Below are 27948 nucleotides of genomic sequence, written 5' to 3' on the forward strand. Positions count from 1 at the left end.
ATCACCAAAAAAACTAGAGTGATAAATATTTTTGGGGGAAATATGTATTTTTTGCTCTAAGAAAATCAGGAATTCAAGATTTTAAACTACTTTTCTTCAATTAGTATTCCCCCCCCCCAGAACTGATGGTTTTTATGTTCTATTCAAGTCAACCTGACAACTTAATTGAATTTCGTACATTTATGCAAATCTATCCTGATCCGCTAAGAGCTAATCTGATTAAAGTCACCCAAAGTGATTCGATTTGTGTTTATAAATAAGCACATTAATTTAATAAAACTACTTACCAAAGTAAGAAAAAAAAATCTTAAAGTTACCAACAAAGATCGTCTGTCGTCTCAAGGTACTTCAGAAAACAAGTCCAACTACGCTGAATCCAGTTTGGTCCAAATGAATTTCAAATCAAAAAAATTTCAATACAATACAATCAATCAAATTCAAGACAAATAACATAAAGTTCTGTTTATTCCAAATTTTAATACAATACAGTAAAATGTTGCTGATTATTTAAAGCTAGTTAGTAAAAAACAAAATTATATATATTTTTGATTGCAGCCTAATTCTGAGCAAGCATGTGGCGACAGGAGGAAGGAACCACATCCACCCTATCCTGGAATAAAATCTGCAGCCATCTGTTACGGCTTTATTTGAGAATACAGGACCATGATAAACTATGCATACTTTCTAAAAGAAAAACAAGAGAAAAAGTTATTTATAGTAATGCCTCCATTAGTGGTTTTGTTTAGGATAAAATAGCAAATGAGCACATAGAGACTGACCTAGGAGTATATTTAAAAAAAACAAAAACAAATGAGCAATTAATATCGCGCTATATCAGTGGTTTTTCTCCAGGACAGAAACACGATTAAATACAGACGAATTGAGCCACAAGTTCCCTCTGTGGAAATGCAGTGAAATCTCACTTTTTTTCCTTACGTCTTTGGAACGTAGAAAGAAACGTTGCACCAATCGCATAAAGGGGTAAATTTAGTTTCAAGTTTTCCACAAAAGACTTAAATTAATCCAATTTGGATTTGAAAAACTCGCCGATTCCACTGAGAAAGCTATTTTCTGTTTTGAAAAAGCCGTAATGGTTGTCTGATGGTTGATAATTTGTGCGCTTGTTTGCTGCAGCATGCTGTTGATGTGGGTTTCAGAGCTCAGCTGGTGTCTTGTGTTCCTGGGGGTTATAGAAATATTATTAATAATAATAATAATAATAATAATAACAATAACAATAATAATAATAAAATAAACTGCTTGAATTCAGCATATTGTGCTAAAAACATTTGGAGCACTCAATGTATGGACTGTATAGCTGTTTACATTATGAGCTTTCATTGTTTTCCTCTCCACTTAGCCAGGGGCGGTATATCAGTCCGTACGCATGAGCTGATGTTACTGTACATACTGATGCCTGTTCACATGTTGTATCCAGAAACCTGGGTTTGTTTTGTGTGTGTGTGTGTGTGTGTGTGCGTGTGTGTGTGTGTGTGTGTGTGTGTGTGTGTGTGTTTGCTCACGGCTTGTTAACAAGTAGACAAGAGATGTCGGTCATTTCTGCAGCTTCATGGTCTTGCAGATGGGGTGGAGGGGTGAGACCGCGAGGCCAAATGTGGATAGAAGAAACTAGTAGAAAGAAGACTGAAACAAAACAACAGTCGTCGATTGTTTATGCTCTAGTATTTTCCGCCCTTGTTAATTCTGAATGACTAAACCTTTTATGCACCTTCCAGACAGTTTCTTCTCACTTCAAAAAAAATGACCACAGGGACGTTCGGCTGGTGATGTGATTAAGTACTGGCCCATATAGTTAGTGCTTTACGTGTTATGCAAGAATGAATAGAGCGCTGCTTTGTAATCTGTCCTCCCAATGCTCTGCTTCCTGCCTGTTCTCCTCTTTTTTTTTCTCTCTTTTTTTTTGGAGTGTTGTGTCTCTCTGTAAGTACTCTGTCACGCTGTGGATCATCTCTGTGATGTACATTGATTTACTGGGAGCTGATGAAGTGGAGCGGAGCATTTGATCAGACACAGGAACATGGAAAGGAGGGAGGGAGGGAATGAGTGGCTGGATGGACGAGCTGGAGGTTGGTGGACTTACAGGTCCACTTCTGGTTTCGGAAAAGGGCACAGTTCAACACTTAGTCTGAACTAAAGCAAAAAATCATCTGGTCTACTGGGAACACAAAGAATATTGTCAGATTGGTGCAATGCAAGTATTAAAAGATCACACAAAGCCCAACAGTCTTCAATGTGGAAGTTAGTACTGAGTAAAGGAGCGATAATTGCTTTCTGAGATGTTTGAAAATGAAAACAAAGTGGTGACAGCTTAAAGTTAGTTACCAAATGTGAACAGTTTTAATAGAACAAACAGGCTCAAACAAGTTATATCCATATATAAACAAAATAGCTCTACAGGTAAAAGTGGATCATTATGAAATTATATGAGTGTTGTTAATAATAATAATTGTATTAAATGCCAAAAGAGATGCTGTACATTTAGCTGTGTGTTCTAGTTTTTTTTTTTCCCAAGCTTTCCCTAACATAGCTAAGCATACATGAACAACTTCCATGAAAAAAAAAAAAAATTAAAAAAATACAATACCATGAAAAAAAATGGAGGGCTGGTGTATACGTAACATGTAAATAACTCAAATTTCAAAACAATTAGTACAGAGGCAATTTACTACAATACATTTTCCCTATTTAACCCAGACATTTAAATTTTTTGCAAGCTGCAATCTACCTGAACAAGTAATTCTTTCCACCCTAAATAAACCATATATGATCTGGTTCCAGTCATTCAGGGATTGAGCTGCTATGCTTTGCCATTTCCTTGGGTGTTCTAGTTCTTAAAGAGAAATATATCAGTTGGCTAAAATTTTACGTCTGCCAGTCAGCGCTTTAAGAAAAACACAGAATGAAAACTGCACCCGAATTTCTGCTTGGTGTATTTGTATTTAGTCAGTTCAGTCAATTTTTCTTTCGATTTTTAATATTTCAAACCACACTTACAAGATGAAATACATTAATTAGCTTTAATCATTAGATGGGAAGACGGGATTTAGGTTTGTTTGAGTCAAGTATAATCTGATGAAATATCCATGTCATCAAAAAAAAAACAAAAAGAAAACGGACATATATCAAACAGGTTTAAGCAAATATAAGCAAGCTGTTCAGACGACTGTTCAGCATGGTTTCTTTTCATGAAAGGTATTCCAGCTAGACCTCATATATATAAATATAAATATATACTGCTTCTTTGTGGGAGAGGATGAAATGGGAACATATGGTCGTGATGGAGCGGCATTGTCAGTACTTGCCCCGAAGGCCGCGTTGTGGATCCAGTTGGAACGGCTGCAGAGAACAGCCCTCTGCACTTCTTCCCTGTTCTGTTCACATGTTTCTACCCAAATCAACTCTGTGAAGTCGTTGTCACTGCCTCATCTCTCCTCTATTTATTTTGCTGCCTCGACAAATGACACGAAGGCCAAAATGTGGCAGAACGAATGACGGGGAGCTCTAATGGCTCCCGAGGTTCCACTTCCACTTGTTTCTCTTCATGTGTGAACTTGTGGAAAAGGAGACTGAACAACAGTTTCTTTTTTATCTTTTTAAAACGCTATCTATAGATCCGAAACACTAGGTTTCCAATTGTTTTGAACTGGACTTGTAAGAATTTTGAGGAATTAGGCACTGCGTCTTGGAATGTGGGGAGTAGAGGCTGCGGTGCTGTTATCTGTTGTTTACGCAGAATGAGGAGCTGCTGATGCAGATGAAGCCTTAGAATGATGAGTTTGTTTTATTACACACAATAAAACAATGACGATATTTTCCTCATTGTGTTTCCAATCGGAAGATTCAATAAAGATACCAAATCTAACAATTACTTAAACCAACTATTTGTTATACAGTAAGTGGTGCTTATGTAGTTAAATTATACGTCCCATAGTCTGAACAACAGTTTTTTTTTCATGTGAAGTATTACTCATCTAAATTGCACTGAAATGACCTCTAGAGATTCACTGACTACAGTTTTATTGCTGCTTTTCTTCCACCAATGTCTGCTAGTGGTACTGTCGTTTCTCTGAGCAGGAAACAATTAACTATAATTCATATTTTACTGTCAAAAAGAATAAAGTGAATGTGAGGTTTATGATTCATGCTGCATTTAGCATCTTCTTGTAGTGATTAGCAAAAGTTAGTCTTGCTGATTCTGAACATTAGTCTCAATAAGTAAAACATGCAGGTCCACACATCGACTTTGAGAGTTACAAAATTTCCAATATTTACAAATGTAATTGTTTCCATGACAAAAGGCAGCGCATTTAAAATAATACGTACAATGGGAAAGGTTTTGAAGGCAGAATGTCAGAAACAGTAAGAGCTTCTTAAAGAGACAAAGGCCCAATTTCAAGGCGTCAAGTTACAAAGTCTAATTTCTTGTAAGTCATGTTTGATATATACAGCATTTTTTTAACAACTAAACGTAACATAGTTACTTGATTGTGCAGTAAAATGACACTTAATGCCTAAAAATGCATACTGCCTAAATGATCTTCAGTCATATATTGGTTTCTTAAAATCCACATCAGTTTTGAGAATGATAACTTTAAATATCGTCCCTTCAGTAACCACTTCCTTCCTGAAGAGAGTGCTAATTTTGCATCCTTTTGTTTGTAAGTTCACTGATCGTTGTGAATAGGGTTTGGACATTTCAAAGCAACTCGTCGCTGGTCATTCTGGCTGAGTTTTTTGCTGAATTTCTAGCCATTTCTCGGCTTTGTTGCATGAAAAAATCTGACGTGGACTGATTGAGTTGCAGGTTGAGAAGGACAAGGAGACAAAAGTCTTTAAAAGGAAACTTTTGTCTCCTTGTCCTTATGAACCTTTCTTTCATTTCCTGTTTGGTGTGAAAGCCAATAAATGTGAGGTGAAGACTCCAGCAACACTTGCAATTCAGGGAAACAACTTTATAATCAGACAAACTTTTTTGGGGGGGCTTGTGTCTCGATGTATTTCAAGCATTTTTAGAGTTTTCACCTCACCAGATCTTTGACACTTTTCACACACCTTGGGAGACGGTAAAGTTGCGCGAGAAACTTTTGGATTTCTGCAAATAGACGAGAAAAAAGGTCTGATTTATACTTGGGGGAATAGATTGTTGCGGTGGTTTGTACAGATTGTTGAGGACAACATGATGATCGTAATGTATGCTATGGCAATATTATGCAAATTTTATATTTTATGAATTTAGTGCGGCCTTATTTCAAACAAATTTGCAGATAAAAATTTGAAAAAAAAAAAAAAAGATGTGATGTATATTTGATTTATGTACATACATACTAAGTCCGCTCTTGCTTCCCAGTGCTCTCCGCTTCCTGCCTGATCATTTTATTTTTTATTTTTTTGGTAACACTTTATTTGAAGGGGGTTGAATAAGACTGTCATGACACTTTCATAAACATGACATAACACCTGTCAGGAACATGAATAAGCCTTCATGAATATTTATGACTGTTGTCATAAAGCGTCATTCGGTAAATTATGACACTTTTAATACAAAGTTGACATTATTCAAAATGTCTTTATGACAACTTGACATTAACCAATAAATCATTACTGTTTAAACTTTACCTTTAATAACATAAAGTTACCTAATTTTTAAAGTGCAATCAGTAATACTTTTATAACAAATTTATAACAGTAATGATTTCTTGGTTAATGTCAAGTTGTCATAAAGACATTTTGAATAATGTCAACTTTGTATTAAAAGTGTCATGATTTACCGAATGACACTTTATGACAAAAGTCATAAATATTCATGAAGGCTTATTCATGTTCATGACATGTGTTATGTCATGTTTATGAAAGTGTCATGACAGTCTTATTCAACCCCCTTCAAATAAAGTGTTACCTTTTTTTTTAGGGTTGTCATAATTACTTCTGAGTCTCAGAGTTGTTTCTCAGGCTACTTTTTGAATTCTCGGATACCAGATAAGTGCTGGAATACACATTTCTTCTTTTCATCTTCATGTCTCTTTCCGTCTGTTTCCCTCCTGTCAACATCTCCCGGTCCAAGACGTGTCACGTTTGCTCCGTCCATCTCCCACCCCTGCGCCACGCAGACTTGTGGGAGCTCGTCTGGAATGTTATGTATCCACCCATCATGTTTCTTTTGGTCTCTTCCTGTTTTCCTGTGCCTCCGCTTTACACAGGTGTTGCCATGCAGAGCAGGTTGGTGGTTAGCAAGGGAATAAGATCTTAGCGATGAGGCCGCTCAGATGATGACAGGAGACAAACAAGCTAGCTGAATGAGTCTTATCTCACCTCACGGTGCCGTGCTCTTGTTGTCAACAACTATAGATGGGCTCATTCTCGTATACAAAATGTTATCCATTGACTAATGCACATACATGCCTTGATGCTGCAATGTTTTTCAAGCCACACAACTTGTGTAGCACAGCACAACATAGTCCAGAAGGGTGTTTTTCCATCCTTTCCACTCCCCACATTTGTGATTACAAACTAGATTGAAAAGATACAATAGGCTCACTTACTCCCCAAAACTCCAAACAATCTCATGATGTGGGATATTATCGCAGCCCAGAACAGAGGAATGAGGAAATCACCCTCCTTCCCTCAGTGTTTAGACTCTGAGCTTCGCCTTGGCTTTGCAGTTAACCTTTACCCAACCATTCATACAGCAGAGTGGCATGTAGGCCTGTTGACTCTAGATAAGAACAAACAGGACCTTAAATCCAAAGCAGTAGGGCTACAAACTATATTTTACCTGAAACAGATTTATCTTTTTCTAATAATGTGTGTTTTTTTTTTTAATATATGTGAAATAATAGGATTTTGCTGTAATTTCCAAAGTCCATCAGTCATTTAGACTTGCGACATGTGGAACCCTAAAGCAGGGATATCGGCTATTAAGACTAAACTAGTTTTATATTCCAATCTGAGATCCTTTTGTTGAAGAAGATGAAAGATAACATAACACCCTGATTGTTCAGTTGTGTGTCTATGAAAATAATGAACTTTATGTAACAATAGTCCATTGCGTGTTTTACGCATCTGATAGCACTGCATATCCAATTGTTTGCCACCTAATGCTTTGTGGAAATAGTATCACACCTTACAGTAGCTACATAATACAATAAAATATCCACAAGTGCTACTCCAATGTTGCTGCAAAAATGACACTACTTAATATCATGCTGCACAGTGTATGAGGCAATAACAATTCGCTAACCTGAAGTGACTCCACCGGTAAGGCAGTGCGACCTATTTTTTGATTTGTCTACTTGAGGATGCTCACAGGCTATAAACAGAGCTTTGATCTTTCATCATGTGATCATTAAATAAGAAAACATGATCACAGCAAAACTTTTGTATTCTTTAAACTGTAGTAGACTGTATATTTTCTGTCTTTTGCCGCAAAATCCATACACTATGCAAGAGAGGATTGCAGATGTGAGAGGATGCGACGTCTCACAAAATATCCTTAATTTCCTCATGTGTGGACATGCCAGTGTCCAACGTCCAACAGGTTGTTGTTTTTTATTTTTTATTTTCATTTCAAAACAAGAAAAAAGTCAGACAGTAGCTTGAGTTGTAAAATTAGATTTTTTTTTAGGACTTAAAATTGAAAATGAGTGATTTTTGCATTCACTTCACTGTTCTTTATGACACATGGTGATTATCCAAAGCAGCCCCGTGTTTCACATTGATGGATGTTTCTTATCACAACATGCTAAGGGATTTTGTTCTCAAAATGTAGAACTGGATAAAAAAAAAATATATATATATATACACATTTCAAGCTACTGATCAAAATAAGTTGATGGTATTTTCCCAAGGATAACATAATTATACCACGATTACTAAATAAAAAGCAGAAAAAAGATAAAGGACTCCATGCAAAAGGACCACTTTCCATGAGATTATTTCCACCATGTCTTTTTCTGGGTTGGGTTCATTCTGCAGCTCTAATTACATTATTATGACATCACTCCTTCCTGACTGTGAGAGAGCAGCCCTCTCAATGTTTGTCCTTCTCAAACTTGGCTGGCCTTATTTTTCTCTTCTCCTTTCCCCACATCCGAGTTCCTCCCTTGACGCTCTTGTTTTCTTCCATTTTTCTACCCTTATTCCTTCGTTTCTTTCTCTTCGGTTAAGGAAGCAACATTTTCCCACAGAGCATGCATGGCACTGAAAAAAGCTGAGCCATTGTTGCCTCTTGAAGTGAGGGGGGGGAGGATGGACTGACTTCCTGGCTGCCAATGTTGAGCCTCTGTCAGCGTGAGAAAAGGCAAGAAAGACGAGTGGATGATGACAAAATAAAAAGACTCGATTCGACGGATCCAGTGTAGCTAGAAAGATTTGGACGCTAAACGACCTCATTTCCTTTACCTCTTTCACCTTTTGATGTAGTTTCTTGTTTTCTCTTCTGTCACTGCCACATTTTTTGCTTATTACGCAGCAGCTCAGCAAAACTATAGGCTAAACATAGAACCATGGGGAGGTAACACCGCCGTGTCTGCGGGCATTTGAATGAAACCACAAAAGACGCAGGTGCTGTGTTGATATGTCGGTGAGCGGGCGAGCTTGCAATTTTAAGCTCCTCCACAGGTGACCTAATCTCAGCATATTACCACAGTCTTACAACACCGGGTTGTCCCGAATAACAGCGCTGTCTTTTTAACTGGGATGTGGAGAGAGGGGTGTGTCCGGGGCCAGCAGACATCCTTAGGGAGTGCTGTGGTGTAAGTCAGAGGGCAGAGGCTCCAGCTCTGTTCCCAGAGATCCAGTAGTTGCTCGGGAAGCCGTGAGAAATGCAAATCCAAATTTCGGTCGCGCTTTTTGGAGCTCAGAGAGGATCCGCAAGACCATGTTTCACATTTTCAGTAAATCGTAAGTGTGTTCCCCTCTTTTTTTTTTTTAAAATGCCTCTTTCACGCTCGTGTGCTTGTCGCTGGCGATAGCTGCAGCCCCAGCTGTTGCGGTTTACGGAAGCGGGAGAGAGAGAGAAGAAAAAAAAAACTGTGCTTCTGCATCCACCCACGATCGACTCGGGCTGCATCCAGTCTGGTTTTAGCTGCCTTAAATGTCATAAAGTAGTTGCTGCATGAATTATACATGCAAAGAAATGCCATGACGGTTAATTAAAAAGAGGAAAAGTACAGAACTCCTCAGGAGCTGGGGCAGGATGCGAGAAGAAGAAAAAAACAGAGACATGTTTAGACTCGAAGATGAAAAAAGGAAATTCATCGCCAGAGGCAAATCTCGGCTGTTGACTGCAAACAAGCGCTCAGTATTGACAATTTAAAGCCGTTTGTCTGCTAAAATCACACCATCTGTTTAGCTTCTGTAATTATATATGCACCGACAAAAACACAAAGAAAGTCAAAGTTTGTCTTTGGCATATCGTTGTATGGAGTTTTGCCGCGCCGTGTGGGAAGTAGCTCTCTGCCCTCCCTCCCCTCCCCGTGAACTTGCGTGCTCGCCTGCTTCTTTGTCCGCTGCCAAAGGGGTGTTTGAATATTCAGGTCAAGAAGTCAAAAACTGCACTTCCTCATCTCCTCCACATGTTGCCCGTCCGCTTCCAAGACTGTTTATGCATAAGCTGAAGAGAAAAGATGTGTAACTAATTGGTGTATTTCCTCAACTTGTTCTAAATGATGTAGCAGTAGTTGTTTTTTTATTTGCCAGGCATAGGTTCCTATAAATACGACGGTGTCCTCTAAACAGGCGAGCTGGCCCATTAGCACATGGGCACAGATGGACATGCTTTCTCCCTGACGCCGGTGGACTTGGAGCATTCTCAGCCAGAGCTGACTCATACATTCTAATGGGGCGCTGTTTTGCTCCTAATAGTCCTATTATTGTTGCAGTTGCTGGTTTTACTTCTTACTTCTACAGCTAAAGGGGTTACATAGCAAATCGATAATGGCTAATGAGGAAAGACAAAGAGGAACTGCAAAGCTCAGAGGAAAAAAAAAATATAAACATTCTTCTGTGTGTGTGATACGAGTTGGCCTGGTACAGTGTGGGATTTTTTATTTTTATTTTTTACAGAATATTGACCTTGTTTAAATTTATTCATAGCTGAATGGTAATATTATATTGACCCCGATTTATATAACAATATGATTTTGCTGTTTTTATTAAAAACAGGCAAAGAAATTCCTTAATTGGTCATACTGCTGCTAAAATAACAGAATACGCTGATTAACACTGTTGTAGCAACATACCCTTTATATGTCTTTTACTTTTCAATTAAATTACACTACCCTGATTGAAAATATAAACTTTTTAGCAAGTAGTTTTAATGTTCCTATTGTAAAAATAGCTTAGCTTCTGGGATTAGCATTGGCATTTTTAATGTCTGGTTAGTTAGGCTTCTCTGGTAGCAAACCTGAAATTGACTGCCACTCATAATTTCTTGCTTAGGCAGTTATTAACATTGTTGCCCTAATGAAAGCGATGGGCAATGGAAAAGTATCCCAAACAGCAGAAGTTTTCCTTGTTGTGAGTTTTCCTTCCTTCCACCAGCAGACCAGCAGGCGAAGGAATGGCAGCACCCCTCCACCATGCGATACGGCCCGAATGTCCAGAGAAGCTCTGCTGAGTCTGGCACTTTGTCTGGCATTTAAAAATAAAAGGAGATGAAACTGTTGGAACTCTTTCATGTAAAATGTTTGCAGCCTTGAAACCAGACCTTTATAGATCTGACAGGTTGGTGTGACAGAGATGGATGCCGAGATTTGGGAGATGATCAGCTGTAGAGGACTGTGAAGACAGCAGCTGGCAGAAAATATTTGGATTTATGTCCCAGTAAAATTACACATAATACCTCCTACATGTTCATGATGTCGCATGGTAACAGTTATTTTCTGCTGCATTTTTTAATATATATATATATATATATATATATTAGGGTGCTACTTTAGTTAAGAAAACAGTTAGATACAAATATATGCTTCTTTCCTTTGCAAAAAACCACAAACAAAACTTTCTTCTGCTTATATAAAAAAAAGTAACTAACTTTTACTTAAAGTAAAATTGTAGTGAGGTACTGCTTACTTTTTATTTCAGTAAAATATTACAGCGGTAAATTGACTTGTATTTAAGGAAGACTTTGTTAAAGTAACAATATTTTTATCCTCGTTTTGCCTCCCCACACGTCTACAAGAGAGGGCTAAATAATGCTAATGGGCTGGTGATGCTAATGCGCAACTTCAGCAGTTTATGAGCCATGGAGATGTTATACTTTTCTCCACCTCCTCAGGTTCTAATGTTACAGGACAGTGTCTCAAACTGCTGACACACACAGAGCCTCAGGCTTTTACTGTAAGGATTGCTGAACGGCCCAAAGTCAGTGATAAGTTAGTTAAGTGGACAGTTATGGCCCTAATTAGGGCAACGTTTCCACCACCCTGTCTCACTTTGTTATAACCATTTCATCTCTGGCCTCATTTTTGACCACTTGTCCTTGTCTTTCGTTCCGCTGTGTTTTTTTTTTTTGTTAGTTTTTTTTTTTCTGAGCAGAATTTAGGTGCTCTGCAGACAAATTGGTGTCAGAAGCACTTTAGGAGAGATTTTTTTTTCTTTTTATGATGCAAACAGTATTTTGCTGAAGGAGGGATAATAAGCTCGCCCAATCTATAAAATCATGAAATGACTTAAACATTATTTTATTGGCTGTCACGTAGCTCAGTTCTGCTATTTTTGGTCATGAAATAAAATAGGGCTTCTTAAAATTAGAAATCTGTGCGGGGGTTACAAGTTATTTCACCCTCGAGGATATCAGTTTCTGAAGATTCTTTTGCTGTAATTTTCTCAGTTTAACATTGTTTTCTAAGCTAGAGAATTTTAATATGAAAAGACAGTGATTTGTCTGATTCACACCAGGACAAACATTTTGCAAAGCAGATTTTTTTCATGCTGATTTTTCATCAGAAAATAAAAAAATAAAAATGGTAAATGGTTATTTTTAAGGACCAACACCATAGTGACCTGAGAAAACTCTTGATTTTACCAGTTTTCCACATGGTAGCACCAAATATTGGTAGAGACACACTTATAAAGATGGTTTCCAAAGAAAAAAATGCTTCCGTAATGACATATAATTGGATAATGGAAAAATAACAACGTGAGAGCCTACTTTGCAGAAGCTAACTGTTGCTTTCCATGGTGATGATGTGAAAATTCACATTTAGAAATGTTTAAGAAACAGCAATGCAAAGTTTAGTTTTCTTTTTCTTTTTTTCCTCTTTTTGGCCTTTGCTTTTCCTACATACAAGCGAACGTACTGCAAATAAACGTACCAAAAGCAGAAATATGTCCTCTAGGCCAAGTCGATGCTAATGTTGATACTCGACTCAGTGTTCAGTTTACTCCACTTCTCTGCTGTAACTTATTAAAGAATAATAAAATGCATTCAGTATTGAATTGTTTTTCTCTGTGCCTAATCTGAAAAGGAAAAAAAGAAAGAAAGAAAAAACCCAAATGTTGAGTTTTAGTAATGAAGCCAAGCGGGACACAGAGAAAAGGAAATATCAATATGTCTTTGTGGTGGTGGAAGCTGTGATGGGTCTAAGTACCTTTATTTGCTTGCCTGGAACGTCTTCCCAGTGTAATAAATTATTAAATCCCTTACATAAGGCAGTATAAGAAGCAATTTTAAAAGTTGAAGCTCTAAAGAAGAGTCTGGTTCACTGTTTAATCAGCTTAGTACTGTCTCTAGATATTTTTATGGCCTTGGATGCTTTAAGTCAACATCTGTGCCTGGAAGAAGAATAATCCCACCAGACCGGAGGGACTATCAATGTGTATTGATCACAATCCATCGTTTTCGATGGCTTTTGTTGTCTTCATTTGGATCAATAATGAATTGGTGACCGCTAGCGTGACATTTGACCTTAGCTCCGGCTTAAAGAGTCATTCATTAGCGTGACCTATGACCTCATTATAAACTCTCTGCTGCTGTGTTCCTTCCGAATCCCCAAGTCGGATTACCTCTGCCACGAACGAAACCTCTGGATAAATGCTTAAAAAAACCCGCGAAACAGAACGAGCTGTCGGACAGAACCTCAAGGAGAGAAAAATAATGTGCGAGATGATCACACATGTTTAAGAGCTCAACAGCCCTTGCAGATCGTCACCGGGTATTGATGTCCTTTGCAGTTGGCTGGTTTGATCACATTTGCAGCCAGCTGTTCTGTTCTCTCTCAATCAACTCTCAACTCGGGAGCTGAGCCCCAGTCCGCCCGCGCTGGTGCAGCTTCGCGCCGCTCCGTATTTCTCTCCAGCAGTGAGCGTCCTAGCAGATGTTACACCGAATTAGCTCCCTGCTTAGAAGGGAGTCGGCGCTCTCGCTGTAATCAAGCTGCGTAGGTGTGTGTGCGTGTGTTTCTTTTTTTTTTTTTTTTTTCTTTTTTTTTTTCCATCACCAGACAGCCTGGCTCGGTGGCTGCGTTGTTCTTCCACCACCTGAGCTCGGTTACTAGCCAACCTTTCATCCCATTGCACGGCATGTCTGCCAGTAGTGTGAGTCAGGCGACTCGACGGGCTCCTATCTTGGGGCCTGCAGGGTTGATCATTTAGCATCCTTTTCCTGTGAATGCTTTTTCTCTCTCTCTTTGTAGAGGTTTGTCCTTGTTTTTACACGCGTCTCATTCGTTCATTCAAATGCCTCCCTGCTCCCTGCAAATGAAAGGCTGGCTTTGTGCGGAGCCCTGCTCTATCTTTAGTTAATGTTTGCCTCCCTCTATAGATCTAACTCCTTTTCATTTTTTTTTTTGTGTGTGTTCGTGAAAGCAGTCGAACCATAGCTTCAGCCTTGCTTGGCACAGCGATTCTTAAAGTAGCATCCGTCTTTTCTTTTGTCTCCCTGTAAGCTGTCTTTTGTTTCGTGTGCATCAGACTGATGACAAGAAAACCTAAAAAGAGGACAGATACCTTGTCTGACTAATGCATTGGACATGCATCAACTTGTGTGTCAGGCATTGGTTCGAACATACATTTCTCTGCTCCTTTTCCCTCGCAGCCCATCAAAACTCACCGTTTCCGAGGACTGATGAACAGGAAAGAAAGCTTTTGATTATGAGCTTTAATCTGCATATAATATATGTGTAAGTCCAAAGGATACCGGATTAGCCTCTGGAGATTTGGACCCTCGTGTTTGCCTTTGCATCGGTCTTCATCTCTAGACATCCCCCCCTGCCCACCTCCACATTCGGTATCAAATGAACTTTGTTCTGCCAGATCCCCCCATCTGACCTGATTGGCGACCGAAGCCTGTAGCTACATGTCAGCACAGCTCACACGTCCGCCGTTCTGCACCAGTAGCATCTGACAGCAACCCCTTTTTGTCTCTTTCCCCTGCCTCCCCTTGAACGTCCATTTTTTTTCCTGACTTTTTGCTGCTAGCCAGACGTTTTTGTTTATTGTCTGTATTCTCCTGCCGCCCGTCAGCCAACTGTGTGGATGTCAGTCGACAGATGGGAGGTTGATCCACGAAAAGTGCGCTCCTCCATGGCTTTAACCTGACCGGTCTGCTGTTGGACCAAATGGTTGACGAAGGTTGGAATAGGTCAAAAAAAAATTAACTAAGGGGGATTACTCACCCTACGGACTTAAATAAGCAAACCAAATATGTTCAGGTCAAGTTAGAAATCAAGTCCCATGACAAGCTAATCTGCAGACACTTAGCTTTTTTTAAAGCATTTGCTCATTTCCTGTATGTAGTCATCAAAGCTTTGGAAATAATGGTCATATAGTCTTACATGCATGAGTTATTCCTCATTTTATTTACCATACAGTGCTGTTTTTGTTAATGGTGAATCTTATTTTCATCTTGTTGGAGTTGGGTCCTCTCTTCTATTTCATTCCTTTAGGGAGAATGATTGTTGCTAGGCAGTAAAAGCTGATTGGTTGAGGCACAATCTGACCTCTTGCATTTCACAATAAAATCAGTGTTGCGTATATGCTTGAGAACCCAATCAGCTTTTCATTTTAGCAAAATTACACAATGTTTTAGCAGCATCACATGGTCCTCATGAGTAATGTGACTGCTCCCCGTCAAATTCACTCCCCATTAATGGTCCAGATGCCACAGCATGAGTTTTTCTTTATTTCTAAAGACACATCTGACTTTGCATATTTAGCAGTTGTCTCTAATAACATGTTGCTAAAACAGTGCTTATGTGCTGCATTTTGCTAAGCTAAAGCTATCAAGTTCACTCTTGGTTTTTGTAGGACTAGTTGATAGTTTAGCTTGTGGCACATGGGAAAAGCCTGGAATGTGTTTGAATGACAATTCCTCTCTAGTTTGGGCTGTTTGTTTCTATACCATTAAAACGCTACCATGTCTGAACCACAGTGGACACATTTAACATTCCTGTTTCATCTGACATCACATCTTATTTAGCCGAACTGCTAAATATGTTCAAGGAAATGTATCCAAGTTTCACTTGTTTTGACTGGCGTAATTCAGACGACGACGCAAAATTGCGAGCGTGCTTGTTTGCACTCTAATCCGCGTTGGGCCTGTTCAGATGAGTGTGTTTGTTTAGTAGAGGGCAATATTAACAAGAAATTGGTCTGCTGCTCTGCAATCAGAGAGCACATTGATTGTTGCATCAAACCAAAATGATGTGCAAACACCAGCCAAGGGAGCAACAGGAAAAAAAACAAAAAAACAACTCAACACCCGGCCTCCTCCTGCTTTAAACCGCCGTTCTCTTGAGGATGAAGTTATGTCAGCGCATTAACCTTCGGTCATTTGGTTCAAGTTCCTTGTTGTTTATTGCAGTCAAGTAAGCAGCGCAAAGAGGCCGTTATTTACTCTACGAAGATCAACAGGACTGCACATGCACTGCGACGCGCCGATGCAGCGCCTGATAAACAGCGGGAGTGGCCCGCTTTGACAGACTTTAAAGCCGCTGTTATTTGGAGTTGCACTACATTAATTCATGTTATCTTGAGCGTCGGGCGCGAACACGGTCTGGTGTGGCGCATTCAGTTATCCAGCAAGTCGGGGTATTGAAAGACCCCGGGGGGAATGAAGCCTATATGGGACCTAATGTCTCAGACTGTATTATGTCCCAGACTGGCTATCAGATCGACTCTTTTAACGGCGTGCAGAGAGCAGCGCAGACACGCTCGCAATCCATTACTCCTCCGCACGTTCCCGAGCTCTCGTTCATAACCGGGTTTCTATCGAACCTCGGCAGAACGCCGTCTGTCTCCATCTCACTCTGCGCTGATGGGACTGGACCTGATGCAGACATAAATTTCTAAGTAGCTACCGTGCATCTATAGGGGGTAAGATCAACAGTCAACCAGGTGTTCAGAGGGAAAAAAAAGTAACTCTGCAAGAAGAGTATAAAAAAATGGAAAGAAGAGATGCTTCTTTTAATTTTGCACCTGCAAGTTGCGCTCACCTTTTCCTTGATTTTTTTATTTTTTATTTTTTATTTTTTTTTCGTTTTTCAGCCGTGAGTTGTAACTCAGCCGTGACTATGTGATATTGAGCTTCAGATTTCAGTGAGATTCTGAACAGATACTAGTTGCAACTACTGGAGAAGCAAAAAATAAAAAATAATAAAAAATAAACAAAAAAAATAAATTTGGATTATGATCTATTTTGATAGCCATCGCATGCAGAGATTTGGTGGTGCATAGCGGTTCATTTAAAATGTTATTTGACTGAAGAGATGATTACGATACCTATTCAGTAGAGAATAGACCTTGGCAAAAAGTTATGTGAAACTTATATAGTTGGATACTTTTTAGATAATGCTACTTTTGTTGTTTTATGCTCAATGGGAGCATTTTGTTTACTACCAGAGATCTTTTTTTGACGTAGACCATAGAAATGAAATCTTACAAACAGAAATCAGCATGTATATATATTTTTTTTATCTTTGACATTCACTATATTGTTACAGGAAAAAAAGTAGTTATGTGCAAGAGACAACTTTTTGTGTTACTTTTCTAACTTGTGAAGAATGGCAACTTGCCTTGCCTGAATAGCATGTACCTGTGTCTTTCTCATTTTGAAGAGAAGTTCAGAAATGGACATCTGTGTCATGTCGTATTTTTACCTTGGGAACATTGCTGAAATGCTTCTTGGTATAAATTGCAGAATCTCCTCCCAGAATTTGAATTCTCCAGTCACACTTTTGCATACCTGCGTTTCGTTATAATTGTAAAAGAAGAAATCATTCTATAGGAAAATAGAGTTTACTTTTGATACTGCAGAGTATACAATTTGATCACCACACATTTGTAATTTATACGACATGCAGCCCTTTAAAAGAATCGACATAATTACAACTCAAACATGACAGCAAATAGTCAAACAATACTTTGTCTCTCATAACATTGTACAAACTGTTTACTCATCTTCTCAGAGTATTAAAATTACATTCCCAAGTTGTTCCATACTGATATTCACTTTCAGTATATTTGCTTGATTCCTACAGGCTGCAGGATGGCTGATGCCTGCAATCTTTAGATGTTGCTATTCTATCATAGAAAGCACACAGGCAATCATGCATAGACACCTTTAAAAACAGTTCCTTTTAATATGAAAAAAAAGGTGATATGGAGAAGTAAAAAAAAAAAAGAGTAGATAAATCAATTATGATACAGCTGAACACAGAATTTTACTGCAGTGATCCCAATATACACACATTACTTAGAATGGGGAAAGTACTTCAAAAATCTGACAGGAATTTATATTCCACCAAATCCTCTCTGTTCATAAAAACAGTGCGAGAACAGCTTTCAAATTTTTAACACGATTTCTTTTTATGCCACCGAATAAATGTATTTTAATAAGTTGCTCTTTTTTTTGTCTATAATTTTCAGTGTGACGATTTTTTTTTTCGAGAAAGCAAGAGATGAATTACAAAGTCTTAGTAAGCAATTTCAGTACTTTGAAAAATTCCTCATTGTGCAGCTTGTGCACTTTTAACCTTTGGTAACCCAAAGTGACTTACAGTGACATCTGCAGCCGCCAACTGAGGTCATGTGACACTCCAGAAGTTTGTGTAACGTCTCCAAAACTGAGATACTGCATCACAATTTTTATCAAATCTATTTTTTCTCCCATGAAAAAGAATTGACGGGTAAAACACTTAAGTGTTGTAATCTTCCGACATTACAACACGAAACGATGCAGTTCGCTTTTCAACAACTTTTGGGATCAAACACATGCTATATCAAACTTTATACTGTCAAATAGGCAAAATAGTTTGTGTGTTTTCTCTTTGTTTTAGTCAATATATTTCAAAGTAATAAGATAAAAGTAAGAAAAAAACTGTTCTAACTTGAGATAAGTTATTCTCATGTAGCAGTATTTGGAATGTCTCCAAGACAAGATGACAAATAAACACTGAATTTCGTATATTTATGCATCTTATGGTACTTAATCCATGTTTGTCTTCAAAGAGAAGTTATGAGATGTGTTTTCTGTTCTATTTTTCTCATTTACCTCACAATGTTTTGATGTAAACATATAAATAAGTTCTTATCCCCAACTACCAATGTTATTTAAAAGACAAATGCTGCCAGTAAAATAATTTCTCCAGCTTTATTCGTGTCAAAATGCTGAATATATTTACCAAATAGGCTTTACGCAGCATTCTCAGCAAAATGTCAGGCTTGCTGGTTGTTTTATCATCATAGCTCTGATTAACATTGTGCTGTCTATTGTCTTCCTTCGTTGCTGCTGCTGTTTGTGAAATATTTTCCGATCTTGTTTTTTTGAGTGTGCCTTGTTCACACATGGTGGGTGGGCTACACCACCCTTTTTTTTTTCTTTTTTTTTTTCCCCTTGTCTGGTCTCATCTCTATGAAAGCAGGATAGCTGTGGTAAGCAAACGGGGGGGGGAAAGGGATGTCAGCAGGGAGTTAAAATAGAGCAGTAAACATACAGTGGCCCTCTGGGGCATGCAGGTGTGCCATATTGGACTCAGCTTCAATGAAAAAAAAAACAAAAAAAAACATGAAACAGACTTGTATAATGGCAGGGTGTCTGCATACCGTCTCTATGCTGTGCAACAGATCTTTGCACTGTTCAAAGTTAAAGAGTAAGAAAAAGAAAGCTCACTGCTTGATGTGTTTGTTTATGCTTCTTTGTATTCAGATTGTGAAATTATTTTAAAAGGACTTTAAACTCAGCTTAAGTGACAGATGATCCCGTCTTTTTAATTCTAGCCAGGTGGCTCTTGGTTTCATTATAGCCAATGAATGTCAACTAAAATAGACAAAAACGTGCACTCTGTTTTGTTAAGTTGAGAGTTGAATTAGATGGATTATTTGATTTGTCTTAATTTATTTATCCTGTAGGCTCTTTGGCATGAAGCAAGAAGGATTGTCAATGATCTATGAGGAACAAAGAGCACTGGCATAAACTCAATGTTCTCTTGTTTTTCCCGTGTTAAAGAGTGGCCAAGACAAAATGGAAATATGTTGCCATTCCATATTTGTACTCGCATAAACAGGATATTATGGATTAGCAAGCTAAATGCTTTGAACAACTTGATCTACATAAAAAAGTTAAGTTTTATGTTGCAAAATGATCACCACGTTTTCTTCAAAAAAGATGGTAGACCCTCTATGAGATCAATTGATCTTCTAAAACTATTTAAATTTCACCTCGTGCATGTGAAACCAAACTTTTCCACTTTGTCATTGTTTACCTAACAAAGATAAAACATATTTTGTGAAATGCGATGAAGCTTACCGAGATCCAGGTAAAGACAGCTTTTCCAGACATTGCTGAAGACAAATATAGGATGGAAGCTACGTGGATGTTGTATTTGTAGGAGACTATCAGCAATCAAATTAGATAAATTTTTATATTAAGGTTACTTTTCCTGGAGGGAAATGTAACAAAGAGTGCTTTACTGATGTAAAAAAAAAGCAGAGGAACGAGTACAGAGGCAATAATGACTCAAGGAAATATCTAAATGAACTGAATAAAACAAATGCTTGTGAAGAGCAAGAGCAAAATCTGGTAGTGGTGTTAGAACTTTGTCTTTTGTTGTTTCAGTTTCCTTTACTTAGATTTTGCCTTTAATTTTTCTTCTGTGTGTTTGCTTCTTGGTTTATTATTTATAGTACATTTAGTTTAGGTTCCTCTAATTAATGTTTCTTCTTTTGTTAGTTTCAGGGTTTTTCATTGGTTTCCTTCGATGTTCTTCCGTTCTCCAGCTCTATATCTGTTACCTTCCCTCAGCCAGAACTCTCCCTCAGCTGTTTGCCATTCCTCCCCTGATGAATCCCACTAGTTGCTTGGTCAGTTTTTCCTCTCCCTCAGTGGATGAGCTTGTTTATGCTCATTGCTACTCACCGTTTCCTCCCATCTCTACTTCCTCTTTTTTCGTCATTGTTTTCCAGTAATGGCAGTTGTATCTCCACCATTTTTTCCTGAGTCTTGTGTTTTTCTCATTATTTTGTTAAAAAAAAAAAAAAAAAATGTCTGAAACGTCACCTGAATTCCTTGCACGTGTGTCCTACCTTTATAAATGTTTAAAATGCCCCCACCAACTGAGGAAATTCAGTATGTAAAAAACTTTAAAATTCTCAAATATTTGATGTAAACATACTCGGCCGTTGGACTTTCAAAGTGCTTCTTTTCTAACTTCCTGTAATAGTTGTGCTGCAGTGCTAATACCAGAGGAGGAAACCCAAACATTCAGTCTCAACTGTTTTAACATTTAGCATTTTAGCTTTTGCAAAATATATTTTACTGAACCACTTCCTGTTCTCATACGACATATTTACAAATCCGAACATGGTGGTTCACGGACACAAGATAAAGAGTTTGCATTCGTACATTTCATTCCAATAAAACTGTCTTTCTTCTTCTCAAGAGACACTTGTAGTTTCTGAAATTCCACAGTCTGCTATATCGATAGTAGAACCATCTGAAATATTTAGAAGTTTAGCAGGAAAAAAAAAAAAAAGAAAAACCTAGAAGGTGAAGCAACTTACTGGTGGCTAAGAAAGGAGAAGGTAGAGACAGATAAAATAAAGAATCAGAGCTGCCCAATGAAAAGCAACAATTCACTTTGACCTCGGGTGAACGCCGAGTGAGAGAAAACACATTCGGCTGCACAGCATTTGGCGTGTCGAAGGATTTTCAAGGGCATCGTAGGCCGTGTGACGAGGATGGATGATGTTAGGGAGGGAAAACGGCAGAGGAACGAGGGGATGAAGTCAGCAAGCCCTTGCTCTCGCCGCCGCCTGTCACTTTCGGGGGGGGGTGGTGGGTCGGCTCGGACGGCGCGTCAGATGAAGCGATGCAGCTTGAAAGGAGCAGGATTCACACGTCTCTCGTTGCCATTTCCGAGGAACTCGCATTTGAATAATAAGCGGCAAATTACACTTTGCGGCGCCCGTTTAATACGACGCCGTACAGATGATGGGCAGCCTTATTATTCATCCATTCACACGCTCACAGCCTCCCACCACTTTCAATGACACTAATGTCCTTAGAATGCGATCCGCAACGAGACGAAGCGTATCCAGATGTAAGACGGAATAATGTTCCTTTTTGAGGATGCGTTCCTTTATTTGCTGTGATTGCTATTAATATCAGGCCACAAAAAGATGCCTGAATGTTTGAAATGTGAGTGCTTGCTAATTAAACTGTTCTGCCATGTTTGCAGCTGCTTCTTGTCAGTCACATAGTTCAAACTGCAGCCTCAGCCTTAAGCTGTGATTTTATAAATATGCGGTCTCGACTGTTCGGTTCGATGTCATATTCAATGCAGTCTTTAAGCACTTAGAGACTGCATTGAAATAAGTTTTAATTTACCTACATCTTGATCTGTTTTGGTTTTTTCAAATATTCACTGCTGTATTCGACACTGTTGATAAAAAAAACCAGTTGACAGCCTGATGGAGTTGAAGTTACCTGGTTTCAAGCAAAATCGGTTCAGATTTTGTTGACTGACCTGCTAGAGCAGCTGTGCAGAATCTGGTTCAGCAAATATTAAGATGTCATTCTTGGGTCACGTTGCTCAACGTCTAAATTGTGTCTACTAGCCCAGACTGTGAAATGTTGCAAGATCTCTTACTATAAGTGTTCTGATGATGACGGATAGCTTTCGGTCACTTTGTGACCTCGGTCCCTTACAGACTCTGAGTCAGAGTATCCATGATGTCAATGAGTGGGATCAGAATTTTCTCTGACACCCTGAAAGTAAAGAAGTTATTGTTTCTAAATCCTAAAATTATGAGCTTAGATGTAAGCACTTGGCATGCATAAACCGAAATGTAGTGATATACACAGACCCGAATTTTGTCAACAAAGAAAATGTATTTATTAATGAGCCTAGTATTAACTCTAACCCTAACCCTAGTATTAAGTGTACTGCGAAAAATTTATTTTTTTCTCTTATCTGAAGTAGATTGCTGTACTTCTGTCTTCACTGGTTGCTTTAAAACACATCCTTAAAAAAACATGAGGAAAAACTGCCCCATAAAGACTGTCCACATCATTTGTATGATATAAACAACTTGCTTAAAATTAGCATTTTGCTGTTTCTTTTTTTTTTATGAGGTGCATATTTTTCCCATCATTCCTTATAAATGCGGCTTTATTTACGTCTGCTCCTTCAACTTCCGAGTCGCCTCCAAAATGAACCGTGCCACACAACTAAGCGCCTTTCCTTTCCAGCTCTTTAATACAGTTGCACATATCCTTTCCTTCCTTTTCCTACATGGTTGACAGGCTCTCTGCGCAGTTCTGCCCAGCACCCAAGCAGCCAATCATAAAGTAGAGGAAGGTGCAAACACACTTTCCCTGCAGGGGAATTGTCAGGATATGACTGCGATTTTTTTGTTTTGTTTTCTTTTCTTTTGTTTTTTTCCCCCCCATCTGCTCGATGGTATTTTCCTGTTTGAGTCTGCGTGTACACGTGTGTGACCAAGAGATTAGAAGTTAGAGTCATTGTCCGCTTTCACATGCGACCTAGGATTTTACAGCAGAGCTGCTGAAATATAGAAAAGAGCTAATCTGCCAGTACATCCACTACGTTTTTCCCGGAATGTGCCTTTCGAAAATCCTCAGAAAAGACATGCATCACACATGCAGGCTCACGCAGATACACTGGCTTACCATGTAATCTGTTCTTAGAGGGACCTGCTAAATGATTGTTCTCACTCATTACTCTCAGAGCTGACCCCTCTGTCTTTATTTCAGTGTCCCTGTAGAGTCATGCAGCAGGCCTGTTGCCGCTTACTTCCCCCTCTAGAATAATAAACATGTGATCCTCGTATCGGCATGAGACTCACCGAGACATGAGTGACGTCAGCGGCTAATAGGGGGACATGAGTAAACGGTTTGTTGCAAAAGCAGTTATTGCACTTAAGCTTTTCCACATTTTGTCAATTTAACAAAAAGTAAGTAAGTAAAATATTGTAGCTGCTGCAAAAGACATGAAACTGGGGCAATGGTTCCTTCGAGGAAGACGTCGACACTGAACCGCAGATCCGCAGTATACCACCACGGATCAAAGCAAATCCACGTGTCAGAGAGGTTCCCTCCAAACTGAATGACCTTGAGCTATCCTATATTGAATAATTAGCTAAGTTATAAGGTGTTAGAGACGTATCCCCAAAAGATACGCAGCTATAATTACAGCAAGAGACAGTCCTAGAAAGTATGACTCACGGGGGCTGACTACATTCATCCACTTATCATCCATGTATCATCTTCCTTTCACTTCCTCAATGCTTTGTGTTGGTCGAGCTCATAAAATGCCTACAAATGCTTAGAAGTTTGTGTTTGTAAGGTGACAAAATGTAGAAAAGTCTGTTTGATATAAATAGTGAGTGCTGGCATAAAACACGCAATCAGTGTTGGATGCGAAGCATGAGGACGCAATATTCCCCTGCTTCAGCTCCACGAACACAAGGAAACTAGGACGGCATCAAACGCCGCAAACAGTCAAGAGCTCTTTACTTTGTTTGGTAATCTTCTTTGGCAAAAATAAACAGGGAAAGAATTGAGCCCTGTGGTTGCATTTGTCAGGGGATTGAAGCACTCGAAGATGCATGTCGGGGTCCTTATCACAGTTCGATGGAGAAAACATTCGCAGTAACTCGCGGAGACGTTGGCACCTCAGCTCGTAATTTCTGCGACTGTGATAAATAAAAATCAGAAACCCGACTAGAAGCAGATGTAATTAACTTTTCTTTTTTTTTTCCTGACACTTGGAACAAGATTGATCTGGTGTTTCTTTTTATATATTTACAATCCTATGTGGACAGAGTAGCAGAAGACGTACCCTTCCAGAAAGAAACTTCAGCTCTAAAATTGGTTTTTCCAAGGTCATTGAACTCAATTAGCCCTATACAGATCGGGGTTGTTTGCTGTAATCAGTCGGGGAGGCCAGGTGATACCAATTGCAATCTTTGGAGAAAAAAAAACAAAACAAAACCCTTAACAAAGTTAACATAACTGATCCTCAGAAGGTAACAGAAGTGCATTTTCTCAGTTTGTAGAGTAATTAAGAAAGGTCAGTTAAGGTAAAGGCCCTACAAATCCTTAGCCGATGTGAAATACCCTCAGGAAGACCTAGCAAACCTGGCCTAGCAATGCACTATTACCAAGAAGGAAACCCCTTCAGGCTTCTGATAAATACTTATTATGAAACAAACCCTTTAGGCCAACGGTCTTCAACTACAGACCTGTAGGATGTATCTCGGCTACAACACACATTTTGGAGAACATGATTTTGTACTGAGGGGCTAATTCTGCCATTTGATTCAGGTATGTTGGACCAGGGACACATCTAAAAGCTGCAGGACACAGTCCATCGAGATACAGATTAGAGGACGCCTGCTTTAGAGTAATATTGCTTTCAGTAGGCAGTTGGAGGAAAATTCGAAAGGAAATTCAACCTTCACAGTTCGAAACTCTGAGAAGCTCGAGTTTAAATTACAGCGTGGTTGTTGTGGAGATAAAAAGTTCCTCCACTTCAATCAATACAGACTACAACAGTAATTTGTGAACATTTTCCTTAAGTGTTTTAGACAGAACTGCGATACTTTTCAAGATGTGTGGTCAGTTAAATCTTGCAAAATGTCCTTTATAGACAGACATCCGCTAGTCCTCTAAAGACGAACTGAAAGACTCAAAGGGTTGTTTAAAACAATGCTCCATTTCATCTTTGGGACTCATTTTAGCCTTTGAGATGACATTAACCCTGGGTGTGTTGTTTCCACTTGGCCTCGGGGTAGATTAGGCAAATGAGAGTCTGTTGCTCCTCTCCAGCATTTCTGTTTCATATTTCAAAGGGTGTTTTTTTTTTTTTGTTTTTTTTTAGTTTGTTTGTTTGTAATGTAACTTCGTCAAAACAGAATTTGGCATTCCTATAAAAAATGGTATCTCAGATAAAGTTAGGTATTAGTTTTTTTCCACAAGCATTATTGCTTTATTGGATATTCCCAGCATTTTATTTTTCTACATTTTCTCCCATGTTTTCCACTTTAATCTACAAGAAGAAATTCCAACCTAACATCATGGAGGGATTTGAACCATAGCACATTTTTTTTAGACTAGGCACAAAAAGAAAAATACAAATTCAATCAAAGTTGGATAAAATAAACAGAAAACTTTGGTAAATTTAGTAGTTTGTGGTAAATGATGGGTTGTATTTTACCCAAGAAGTAAAGATTATAGTGTTATGCAGCTAATAGTTTATCATCAACGGTACAGTCTGGGTTTTTGGACATTGATTCTGTAATTTGCTTCGTATTTGTGGATCCATAGCCTGGGTTGGCTCTTCAGCTATTGAACTTACGCATCAGTGCCTAAGATTGAAAATTAGATGTTTCAAAGCCTCCGTCTGCATCCACTCTTTTGAGGGAGTATGTCAACATGTTCCTCTATACAATAAGTGGCGAGCCCCAGCACGCTGTGAGCTCGTCAGCTTCGAGGCAAGTGGCCTGCCGCTGTTGTCCTCACACTCCGTCTTCACACTCACCATGAATGCTAGCTGCATATGTTCCCTCTCCTGTACTTCCTCTGCTCACAGTCTGCACAGTGACTCAGTTCTCACCGTCCCTCTCCTCTCCTCCTCCTGTAGATCGCATTTGATGCCAAGACTGAAGGAGTCTCGCTCCCATGAATCACTGCTCAGCCCCAGTAGCGCCGTGGAAGCCCTGGACTTGAGCATGGAGGACGAGGTCATCATCAAACCTGTGCACAGCAGCATCCTCGGCCAGGACTACTGCTTCGAGGTGAGGCGGCGCTCTTTTTTTTTTTTTTTTTTCTCTGCACCTCCCTGCAGGCGAGATATGTAAAGTAGGTGTGAGAATTAAACCGGCAATGGTTTTAAGCAAAGGTTTAAACCGAGTGTTCTTATTTTATNACAGCCCTGCAGGCGAGATATGTAAAGTAGGTGTGAGAATTAAACCGGCAATGGTTTTAAGCAAAGGTTTAAACCGAGTGTTCTTATTTTATTCAAATTTCCATTCTCTTTTTGATCAAGTGCAGTTTGTGGAGCTTTTCTTGTCACTGAGACACCTGTGTAAGAGATCAGCTAGTCAATATGGAGCTACTGTAAGTGCCAGGGGTCTCCAGCTCCAGCTGTCGAGGGCTAACGTTCTGAGACTTTTAGATCCGTTTCTGCTTCATCATACCTGAGTCAAATAATAAGGTCATTAGCAGGAGTTGACTCCATACTGAGGAGGAAATTAACAGTTGAAACAGCAGCAAATAATACAAATTTGTCGTGCTTCCTCATACTTTATTTCTAAAATCCTCAAAAGTATAACCAAATGATTAAATTAACTAATCCAGCATGATTTAGATACTTTAATAATGAAAATACTTAGATAGCTGAATGTGTTTTTCATCAAGCTGAAAAGTCAAGCTAATGACTGCTCAGTTCTAGACCAATAGAAAGCATCCTATCCAACAAAGTCACCATTTGATTAATAACCAGTAAATAAATCCACACTGAAATAATGACAGTAGAACTTACCTTAATCTATCAATCAAGGTGCATTTAACTAGACAACCTGTTACGAGTGAAAAACTTTGAGATTATAGTTTACAGAGTCCTCTGGTGTGTTTGGAGTTGATTTCTAATCAAAGGTCTTAACATTGGGACTGATCGAATACAGAAATATATTGATACCAGCACGATCTGGAAACAGTGTCAACAGGAATCAGTCGTGATTCGTTTGTTGTGATGCGAGCTGAAGTTTGAAATGAAATCCTTCGCTGTTCAACTGCAGCCGTGTCTTTAGAGCCTTTTCTCCCTGAAACTCCGGCACTTTGAAAACGACCGCCAGTCACACACTACAAGGCCATAGAAAGTTTTCAAGACTCTTGTCTTTTGCTAGTGAAACAAGAGATTAGTATTTCGATAAATTACAGATTTGGGGTTGATTGATTGTAAGCCAAAGCCCAGCAAAGGAGCGTTGTGTTTTATCCTTGTGATCAAACACAGAAATGATTGGCACTTACATTTTTTCCCACCCCCCTGCTACAGCCTCTAGCCTCCTGAAATAGTCCCTTTGGGATACTTCCACTAAGCGCCCTATCACTACCTCTATTTTTATTTTTTATTTTTTGTTGTTCATACACCCATGAAGGTTTTAGAAGAAATCAGTATACTATACTTTCCTCTTTCCAGAATCATTAACTTGTAGATACTATATGCATTTTGGTTTTAAGAAATGTTTAGAAATCTTCCCTGCATCGAGAAAAGGGTTGCCACAATGACTAGCATTCAGAAAATTGTTACCAAGCTGATTTAGGGTCTCTCCCCGCTTTGTTTTGGTTTCATTGCCTGGAACTTTACTCATGATGACTCAACGGCCTCATCAGTGTTGTTTACAGGCTCAGCAGGCAGCAGTGGAGCTCCAAACCCCTCTGTATATGCTAGCTGCTAATGAGCCAGA

The 27948-nt window shown here is 38.9% G+C and overlaps 1 protein-coding gene across 10 annotated transcripts in view; it reads left to right on the plus strand.

Moving 5' to 3' along the window:
• Nucleotides 1–27948, plus strand: part of LOC103135907 (disabled homolog 2-interacting protein) — a 189150-nt gene that overhangs the window by 119141 nt on the left and 42061 nt on the right. For 9 of the 10 annotated variants that reach the window (XM_007548914.2, XM_016669891.1, XM_016669892.1 and 6 more), the window contains one exon: nucleotides 26124–26277. In XM_007548914.2, the coding sequence (XP_007548976.1) occupies nucleotides 26124–26277 (154 nt within the window). Of the gene's footprint in view, nucleotides 1–8780; nucleotides 8920–26123; nucleotides 26278–27948 lie in introns of those variants that run through there. The other variant, XM_007548917.2, reaches the window with a different exon arrangement.

This window comes from Poecilia formosa, unplaced genomic scaffold, assembly GCF_000485575.1.
Source record: "Poecilia formosa unplaced genomic scaffold, Poecilia_formosa-5.1.2 Scaffold28, whole genome shotgun sequence".
Lineage (NCBI taxonomy): Eukaryota > Metazoa > Chordata > Actinopteri > Cyprinodontiformes > Poeciliidae > Poecilia > Poecilia formosa.